Source organism: Phaethon lepturus, unplaced genomic scaffold, assembly GCF_000687285.1.
Source record: "Phaethon lepturus isolate BGI_N335 unplaced genomic scaffold, ASM68728v1 scaffold7135, whole genome shotgun sequence".
In the NCBI taxonomy this organism is placed as follows: domain Eukaryota; kingdom Metazoa; phylum Chordata; class Aves; order Phaethontiformes; family Phaethontidae; genus Phaethon; species Phaethon lepturus.
Window position 1 is genome coordinate 1 of NW_010538276.1, and position 9,848 is coordinate 9,848.

Consider the following 9,848-nt stretch of genomic DNA (forward strand, 5'->3'; position numbering starts at 1 on the left):
CTCTCCCTGGCGACATCCAGCCCCGGGGAGGGGGGGATCGGGGGGAGGACGAACCCGAAGCCAGAAACCCCGTTAAAATCCCCGGCGTCTCGTTAGGTACCTGCCGCCTCACCATGAAGCTCCTGACGGCAGCCTTGCTCCTGCTCTTCATCGCCATGTGCTTAGCCAGCGCGGAAGGTAAGGCGCTTTATTCTCCTTATTCCCATGTAAACCCCTTTTTCCAGGGAGTTTCTTCTCCAGTAATTTTTATTTGCCTCTTGGTAGCCTTGAGTTGGATTTAGCAGTCCCCTGCGTGTCGGGAAAAGTGATGTATTGTATCGGCGGGGGGGGGGAGGCGGGGGGTTTTCAGCCGTGAGTTTTTTAAAGGTGGAAGTAGAGGTAAAATACAGACAAGAAAGTTGTGCCTTCACGGCAAGCCAAATAGCCCCGACGCGCAGCGTGGGAGGTCACGCCGCCTTCTCCGTATTTCAGGAATATAGCTCAAATATCTCCTTCAAAAGTGAGGGTGGTTTTCACAGGGAAAAAAAGAGCCGAGCTGGTTTTGGTGGGGCAGCACAAATCCCACCGAGCGTGCCAGTGTGCGTTTTCTGCTGTGCACAGAAACGATCGTTAAAAATCGCTCAGCTTTTGTCTGGCTGCGAATGCACCACAGCATCCGTGCGAGGAGAAATGACTGAAAGTCCTACAAAGTCCGAGAGAGACGTGAGTGAATGAGAAAGTAGCTGAGATGTGCCTTTGCTTGCTCAGTTTAAAGCGAGTTCTGACTCTTTCATTTCCTTCTGTTGAATACAATTACATTTAATCACAGCAGGTGCACTTTAAAAAGCTCTCATATTTAGTAAGCCTCAGAACATACGTAATGCTGTAAAACATATTTCCCAGAGAGTCACTACCTTTTCCTGGGGTATAGCAGAGAAAATATTACTCTTTTTAAGCTCAACAGCATTACAAAATTCAGCTTTTCCCACTGAGGCTTGAAAGACCAAGCCGAAGTTTGTGTGCGCACGTAGGCTGGCGGGGAAGGGACGCTTGGTATGCGGGAGGCTCTGCAGGCACATGAGAAACTGCTTTCTCTTGTAGGCGTAAAGTGCAAATGTTCAAGAAAAGGTCCTAAAATAAGGTTCTCTAATGTACGGAAGCTGGAAATAAAACCGAGGTACCCGTTTTGCGTGGAAGAGATGATTATGTAAGTTTTCCTTCATTTATTGCTTTCTGTTTCCCTATCAGCTGAATTACTTTACCTTACACTGCAAGTTTCTTCTTTGTTCTTTGTTTTTCTCATGCCCTGGCACGCTAATTTCTGGGAATAGTCATTTGCTGTATCAGATGCAATAAAATGTGCAATTCTGACCAAAACCCCAGCTATCTTTCTTCAACACAATTTTTTCTTTTTTTGCTCAAAGAAATATTTACACAACAGGTAGCGATAAAAGGATAATCATTAGTTCAAGCGGAGATAGGGACCAATCCTACTCCAAGCTGCCTGATGTAAAATCCAGAACTATTTACTCAAGTTATTTGGGGCGTGCAGAGTAAGAGCATGAGCAGAGTTTGGTCCGTGGTCGTTTCTACAAGGAAGAGTTATCGCAACCAGAGTCAGATTTTCGCCTGCGTTGCACCAGAGCCATCCCCTTGCATTCGATGGGATTACCCAGCACGTAAGAAAACCTTTTCCTCCCTGTCTCGCTGCAAGCCGTGACCAGCCCTGCCCTGAAATCTCAAAGTCATGTAGTGACTAACCGAACCGAGGCAGGTACGGGGATTTTTGACATCTCTGATGACTGGCTCAAAAGGAGGGGGTTTTTTTAGATTTTAAGTACGGGTAGTTTGTGGGGGTTTTTTCTGTCCTGTTTTGGATATCTTAAGATCCCCCAACAAAACACCAGCCAGCCAGCACGTGGGGCTGGATAACGACTAGAAGGGCTGATGAGCCAAGCCAACTGCACTGAGCCTTTCTGCCACTTCAGAGCAGGAAAAAGGGTCCCAAGAGCAGCTACACCCCCAGCACACCAAGGACTGACTTAACTCCAGCGTTTGTGCTCCCTCACTGAACGCTTACCCATCGCTTAATCTCAGAAAGGTGCTTTAACAGCGGGATCCGAGTCCTGTCCTGCCGAGCCGCGTAGCACGTCCGGCGCTCTGCAACGCCCACGGGGCCGAATCCTGCCCATCCGACTGGCACAAACAAGGAGACACCAGGGGAGCCTGACCCTGCCCCACGCAGAAATGGCTCGCCAGACTCGGCGGAGGGCATACGGAGGAGGAATGGAGAGCCGAGCTTCCTTAGGCTTCCTCCAGTTTTACACCGGCATCACTGTGAGCAATGCTTAGCTCAGGGAACATCAGAGCCACCTCTTTGAAGCCCAAACCAACTGATGGTGACCTCAACAGAAAAACAGTTGCAGAGCATCCCTGCCTGAATCAGTTCCTCGCAGCTTTACTTTGTTTGCTTGGAGTAGCAAAAGGATGGTGTAGAGGGGCACTGACCCTTCACGTCCCCCTCCAGGCATTTGCCCGAAAGCAGCTGATGGCCCGGGGTGGGGGTGTCCTAAAATAAATCTCATGAATGCAACGTTTCACTTTCAATCAGAAAGCCAGGAAAGCTGGAACATCGTGCACGAGCGGGTTGGTTTCCCAGCTGGACAGCCGTGCCGGTGCCGAGCAATGCTATCCAAGCCAGGAGGGTTGCCCTGGGTTTGCAGCGCTGTCCCATCGCTCTCCCGTTGTTGCTGCTGCCGTCGCTGCCTCTCCAGCTACCCTAAAGCAGCCTGAAGTCACCATTGACAGTAAACTGAAATTAATATTCAGAGAACCAATCGATCCGGGAGTCTCCAGACGGGGCACAGAAGAGCTGAATTCCTGCAATGGAGTTTTTGTTGCTGTGGTGATCATTTATAATGAGTTGTCAAAGCTGGGTCCCCTGTGACCTCCTCGAAAGCTCTCGTATCTTTTCATATGGGAGAAATATGATATAAATGATGTTTGGCAGAGAAGAAGTAGGTACGTGGGTGCAGTTTAGGAGAGAATTTGTCTGTGGCCATAAGCCTCCCAGCAGAGCTGTGGTACAGGGTGAGAGGCAGTAAACTCAGCCCTCAGTTTATTCAAAATCTATCGAGATTCACGGAACATCCCGCAGTGCTGTGTGTATATCTGTCTCCCGGAACAAGGAACAGCAGCAGAAAATAGGAGAGAGGTTTAACTCTTTCTGTCTGAAAGGATCCAACCCCGCCTCCATGTATTCCCCCATCCCGAAGAGGGGAACGTGTCAGGGTGAGAACAGCCGAGCCAGAGATGGGAAACGGGCACCGCTGGGAGCCTTTCCCAAGGGACAGCCGAGGCGGATGGCCGTTGTGCACCGGCTCGGGTGAAGGGACCAAAGCCAGGACCCTGGGGACAGGGTGTTTGTAGGCAGAGGTGCAGCCCCACCACCCCTGCAGATCAGATGCGTGGGGGCACGAGGTGCTGGGGGGTCACAGGCTGACCCGGGGCACTCGTCCTGGCCCTGGAGGCATGGATGTACTGGGATGATTTTGGCACAGGGACCCTCAGGCACCCTGGGTGAAGGCTCCAGCCACCAAGCCCTGGGCACCGAAGGGACAGCTCAGCACACACCCCTGGCACGAGCTTATGCCCCAAATCCCTCTGGAGGGATCTCACTGGAGGTGTAAGTTCTGGTGCTTCTGTCCCTCCTCCATCCCTCTCAACCTCTTCTTGCAGCCCATCCAGGCAACCCCTCACTCAGGGTACCAGCTCCCACCATGCCTCTTCTTTGGCACGTCCCCTTACCTCTGCCAAACCAGCATTCCCAAGAGCAGGGCCAGGTCAGCTCAGGGTGCCCAAAAATGGTACCACCCAACCTTGTGCCCACAGCACCCAGGACTGCACAGGAACCGCAGGGGACCATGAAGCCACCCTGGGAATGTAGAAAACCTGTCCAAAGGTTTTGGAAACTGTAGAAATGCTGTCCAAGCAACACCTCTCAGCCTGAGAAAAGCTCTGGTTGTTCACCTGAGAAGGAAATCATGCATCTCCTCCTCCTTAGATTGCAGGTTCTAGTAAATCCAGAATTGTCCTCCATCAGCCATGGTGCAAATTTAGGCCTTGCTGCTTTTCAGAGATGCTCCTGCTCCACTCCTCCTGTGATTCAGCCAGTACATCACTATTGGGAAATACCCTCGATGGTCTGTCAGAAAAGAAATCCAAGCCAAAGTCTGGCATCAGCCAGTGCAGATGGCACAGCCGAGAAGGTGGCTGCTGGATGGAGAAACTTTGTGCCAACCTCAAGTCCCTTAAAACTCGCATGCCTTGTGCCTCCAGTGAAGGTTCGGTTTCACTCCCATTCAAAGCTATAGGAAAATTCCTCTTCCCACGTATAGAGGGCTTGGCTGACAACGCCCTTGGAGCCAAGACAATCCATAGGTTTTAGCAGTGGCCCTTCCCTTTGCGATGTCTGCAGCCACAGAGGTTCTTGGAGGCCTCCCACCGCTTTCCCACGCCTTGGGGAACGGGCCACGTCCTCCCAGAAAACAACCCAAAAGTTACACCTTTGTCTTTTTGTGACTTCAGCTCACACCTGATGGAGGTGGAGCAGCGAAGGGGAGCAGGGAAGAAGGTTAACTGAAAGGAAAGAACTATTTGAACACGTTGTATAACATTGAAATGGGAAGCGTGGTGAGACCCTGAGCTGAGCTCATGCAGGCAACATGCAGCCTCTCACTTCCAGTCAGGCATGTCCCCTCTGCACCGGGCAGGGGAGCTGGGAAAGAATCGGGAAAAGAGTGCAAGGCGCTTTTTCTTGTGTTACGAGACAAACAGCTCCTTTCTGAACCAAACCATGAAAGCAGCCCATCAGTATGCGCAAGATATTTCTGGTTTTCTGCCATCATTTTACTCATGGCTCTAGCAGTGTTTAAATAATTCCATTACAGGATTTTAGTTAGGCGGAAAACCGTGTTTCCCTGTTATGGATGATATTTCCAGAAAATGAATCATTTCAATATTATTTTTTTAAAATCACAAAATTAACAACGATTACAGAAGACTGTTTGATTTTGAGCCCTGAAAAGTGATAGCAGTCTTGATGTTTCTGAAAAGCCATCCTCTTGGGAAGCAGTTCCAGGTCTCTTGTGTCACCTGGGTTGTGGCAGACCAACCAGCAACAGCTTCACTAAGCAATCCAGGAGGAAGCCTGGAACGACGGGAAGACCTTTGCCATGTTTTGTCCCCCAGCACATCTTGTCCTGACAATAAGGGGACACTGAGCTGCTGCTGCCAGCAAGGAGAGAGGGATCGGGCTGTGATCAGAGGAGGCTGAAGTCCCCAGGGCTGCCTGCCTGGTGCTCAGAGCTAGTCCATTGGGCACACAGGCACCCTGCCACATGCAAGCATTTAAGATATTGCTGACATTAAAAAAATAACTTAAAAGGGGGAAAAAAAAATAAAAATCAACGAACCAGGTCTGATCTTTCCTCGTGGATGCAGCATTGTTGAGTGTAAGGGAACCATATCCTCCTGCAAAGACCTTGTGGTTTCCTGAATGAACCCTAATTAAATCAGCTATTAAGCTCAAAAGCAAATATCTAACAGACAGGCAGAGCAAACCCGCTGATTAAAAACAGCAGGTAAATCTTTGTCTGGTACAACCTAGTGTAACTCTGTGGGCAATATTGCACTGCACTGATTGACAGCAGCTGAAGACCAGCTCCAATATTATCACAATAAACTCAAATATCTGCCATAAAACACAGAGCATGAAAACCCTTCCACCGCCTGACCGATTTGGGCATCTGCCTGGCGCGGGAGCAGAGGAGCGGCATTTCCCCCGGCTCGCGTAACCTGTGCTCGCTTGCCTTGCAGCGTGACGCTGTGGACGCGGGTGAGAGGGGAGCAGCAGCACTGCTTAAACCCCAAACGCCAAAACACAGTGAGACTGCTGAAGTGGTACAGGGTATGGAAAGAGAAAGGCAGGTAAGTACGAATTCGCTCAATGGGTGAGGGGGACAATCTCGGTGGCAAGCTGGGCAAAGGAGCAGCGAGCCCAGGAAAACGCATACACTGCAAATGCCCTACCCAGCACGGAGGATGTATTTCATTACCACAATTATGGTTATAAATGGATGTTCTTTATGTTGTTTCTTTCCTGCCACATGCAGTCCTCACTTCTATTTTAGGATTAGGCTGTTCCGACTATAAATAGTAATTATTTTCTGTTAAACTATTCATCAGCTGATGTTCTCAGTTATTTACATACACTCACCTCCCTTCTACGGGTAAAAAGCCAAGATGAAAAGCTAAATTACTTCCACAGGGTCACACGGAAAGCAGTCAGCAGAGTTGGGAAGAGTGCCCTGTCACACATTTTAGCTACGCCACCTCAAAATCATCAGTATCTCATGACGCAGATCTTTGCCAATTTTAACTAGTGTATCATTCCCAGAAAAAGAGTAACTTGCTGCTAGGAAGCTCTGCCACCTTCTCCCCTGCGAAGAGGAGGCTTGGGGTGGGTTTTTTTGCAAGCCATCGGTCATAGATAGACAAGAGAGTAAGAAACGTGAATTCCTGATGGTTGATGGTCAATGGTGATGTCCCTGTTTGTCATTAAGGGGAGCTGCCCAACTCCTACCACCTCTCCAGCCACGGCCAAGGAAGAGTCTCCGCATGCAATACGGTCCCAGCAAACCCCGATCTCTTCGGCCGATGGGAAACTTGCTCCCCAAAATTGAGCTCAGACAAGGCCAGCGAGCAGCAAGCCCCATTGGACCGTCAGGTCCAAGGGTGCCAGCGAGCTCCGGCCCAGCCATGCGGTGCCGGTGGCACAGGCAACGCCACGACACTGCGAGTGGCGGTGGGTGCCGAGCCCCTCGGTGGGCTCCCCGACTCCCTGCGGCTGCTGCACCAGCAGAGCGTGTGGAGAAGCCCTGCTTACTGCATCACCACGCATTTCCACTCTTCCCCCTTATTTTTTAATTTTTTTTTTTTAATCGGGCTGTCACTGAGATGGCGAAGGATGCTCAGCCCCAGGCTTGTGCATTCAGGAAACACGCGGGGTTCCCCCGAGGGGACCGAGAGCCGGGGTCCCCGTGCCGCAGACCAGCTCCTGCCTGCAGATAACCGTGCTGCTCGCAGTCTCCTCCGCAGCCCAAAACAAGGGTCAGCTCGAGGCTTCCCCACAGTCCAGCCAGGGGATGGGGACTGTCCCTGCTGCCAGCTGTCCCCACGGCTTTGCCAATTTGGCAAAGCAATTTGGCAGTGCCTTCGGTGCCAGCTGCACCAATCCCACTGAAGCGCTCCGCAGAAAAAGTTAGGGAATTTAGGTGTAAATGGAATTTAAAGTCAAGTGTAATGCAAACATGAATCTCTTCCCCAAAACAGCATAGCCCCTCATTTTCCCCATGCCATGGAAGACCGCTTTCACCCAAAGAGCCTGCACAAGCAGGATTTTTCAGCAAACAAGCCTGTCAAGTGGTCTTCTCAGGACATAAACTAGAAAAATGAGTCTAATATTAATCCAAAGATAACAGATACCGTGAATTTACTAGCTACGTACAGCTCACGATATACTTCAACATTTGTATACAAGAGAGGGATTTTCCAGTGGCTAAGGTGTATTAGTAGATGTGGAATTCTTCATCTTTTGTGTCCCAACAATCGTGGCAGGGCACGTTACTCCCATGCCTGCGAGACGCAGCAGTGTCGAAGTCCGATCCTCCTCCCAGATGCTTTATGGACAGCAATCCAGCGACTGCTGAAGTCGAGAACTTACTTTCCAATTTACTTAAGCAAAGGCTAAAAATCTGGTTTCTGGGGTTGGTTTTTTGTTGTTTGTGGGGTTTTTATAATTTTTTAATTATTATTTGGCAGGGAGTCACTTCATTCAGAGTTTAAACCCCTTGCTCTGGGCTTTCCTTCTGCTTAGGGTTTATGAAGAATAAGAGGAAGCGGCGTGAGGAACGGAGCGGACTCCCTTGGCTGGCGTAGGACTGGGCTCTGCAGAAGATTATTTCTCTCTCACAGACATAAGACACAAATTCTATATTATTATAAAGCACTTTTTACCAAGGGTCAGTTTTTACATTTTATAGCCGCGTGCAAAAGGCTTCCAGATTGCGCAAGTATCTGTTGCACTTCAGATTCCATACCCGTCTGCTCTGTACTGAGATTGGGAAAACTCATGCTTTTCATTTTAAAGAGGTTGGGTTGGGGTTTTGGGGTTGGTTTTTTTTTATTGTTATTCATTCATACTTCACTATGATTGCAATCGAGCTTTATAAGCTCATTAGACAAACAGTAATGTTTGTAAAGGTGTTGTACAGCCGCGTCCCTCACCCTTTCGCCGTGGGAAAGCTTCGGTGCTGTGGTTGTTTGTCATGTTTGCAGCCGCCACCAGAGTCAGGCAAAGCGGGGACCAGAGACGAGTTTGCTGGGGAAGATGCCATGGAAACGTCATGGCTGTAACCGCAGAAGTGGGGTCCCTCAGCACATCATCAGCCGAGTAGGAATATCACTTGCGTACCTCTTCTTTAATGGACTTGAGGTCTTGAGGCAAGGTGAAGCGTACCGTATCTCCCATTTAACGTTTCATGCATTAGAAAGCGTTTCTAGGTCATTTTTATTACTAAGAAAATGTTTAATTTTTTTTTTTCCCCACCTGAAGTTCTTACAGAAAGTTTGTGGCTTCAGTACTGAGACATTTTAAGCTTCAAGACTATTGTGTATGATTTCCTAGATTTGTAGCAACAACAACAAAAAAAGCCTTTAAAAGGTACCTTTTTATGAAACATATGATAGGGCAAACATATAAATACCTATATATGTTTTAGTCACAATACAAAATATTCATTATTTTGAATGTAATACTTCGATGTTAAGCAGTGCATTCCTCTTTTTAAAATAATAAAACTACCTTTCCATTTGTAAATATACTATAGGAAGTCTCCCTATATTATCTTTCTGTATAATGTACTGTACTGCTAAATTATCATATGCTATTTAAATGTTGAAATATTTAGAAGGTTGCATGCAGATTTCATATTTCTTTCTAAGACAAATGAAAAAAATAATAAAAAAAAATGTTTAAAAAAAGCTGACAATTGCTCTTAGGTTTCCTTAAGCCATGAGGAAACTCCAGCCACTTCTAATAACTTTTTTGGTGGATGAATGGGTTTTGGGAAAAAACACCAAATCAGAGAAGCCGATTTAGAGATATGGCATCTTGATGACACCGGAATTAGAAAACATTATTCCAGTCCGATTTACTTCCCTTTCTCATTTTAGGATTTGGACTTTACCCAAACACTGAGGAACCTTGTCACATAAAGAAGGGCTATGCCACAGCGCCCGTGGCCGCTAGCCTAGCGTTACGTTAAAGAAATGTAAGCCAGCCTCTCCGGCTCCGTGTAACAAGTAAAATGCAGCGATTCGGACAAGACCTCGGCTGGACGAGGCGCGGTTGTACGCGGAAAGTCAGGCAACAGCGAGCCACCCCTCCTCTTTCCGCGCGGTTTCAGCCCTCGCCCCAAGGGAGGGACCTCGCACCCAGCAAGCCTCCGGCACCGCTCCCCAGCTAGAAGGGAAAGGGGGCAGGAAGGGTAAAGCCAGCCAGAGTTTAATAAAACTTCCCGGCGCGCCCCGAACGGCACCGCTCTCCTTCCCGGCTGCTCCCAGCTGCGCGAAGGCAGCTTCCCACCGGGCTGCTGCCGAGATCGGCGCGACGCAACAGTGATCTTACACTGTGTAATCAAGGCAATGCCTGGCCTCAGCTCGAGGGTTTCCTCCAGTTCAGACAGGACAAAAAAAAAAAAAAAAAAAAAAAAAAAAACCGCAAAAACTTTTTACAAATTTACTGGTAA

At 48.7% G+C, this 9,848-nt stretch overlaps 1 protein-coding gene across 1 annotated transcript; it reads left to right on the forward strand.

Moving 5' to 3' along the window:
* The first annotated feature begins 8 nt into the window (after positions 1–8).
* Positions 9–9,081, forward strand: CXCL14 (chemokine (C-X-C motif) ligand 14). Its single transcript, XM_010286739.1, has 4 exons — positions 9–177; positions 1,081–1,186; positions 5,857–5,967; positions 7,916–9,081. The coding sequence occupies exons 1-4, from the start codon at positions 114–116 to the stop codon at positions 7,929–7,931; spliced, it is 297 nt and encodes a 98-aa protein (XP_010285041.1). The 5' UTR covers positions 9–113; the 3' UTR covers positions 7,932–9,081.
* The last annotated feature ends 767 nt before the right edge of the window (positions 9,082–9,848 follow it).

What these genes read in the sequence shown, in the direction of transcription:
- CXCL14 (XM_010286739.1), top strand. Translation starts at nt 114, where the DNA reads ATGAAGCTCCTGACGGCAGCCTTGCTCCTGCTCTTCATCGCCATGTGC. An exon ending in GTGCTTAGCCAGCGCGGAAG is followed by an intron (nt 178 to 1,080) that starts GTAAGGCGCTTT and finishes TTTCTCTTGTAG; the next exon opens with GCGTAAAGTGCAAATGTTCA. An exon ending in TGCGTGGAAGAGATGATTAT is followed by an intron (nt 1,187 to 5,856) that starts GTAAGTTTTCCT and finishes CTTGCCTTGCAG; the next exon opens with CGTGACGCTGTGGACGCGGG.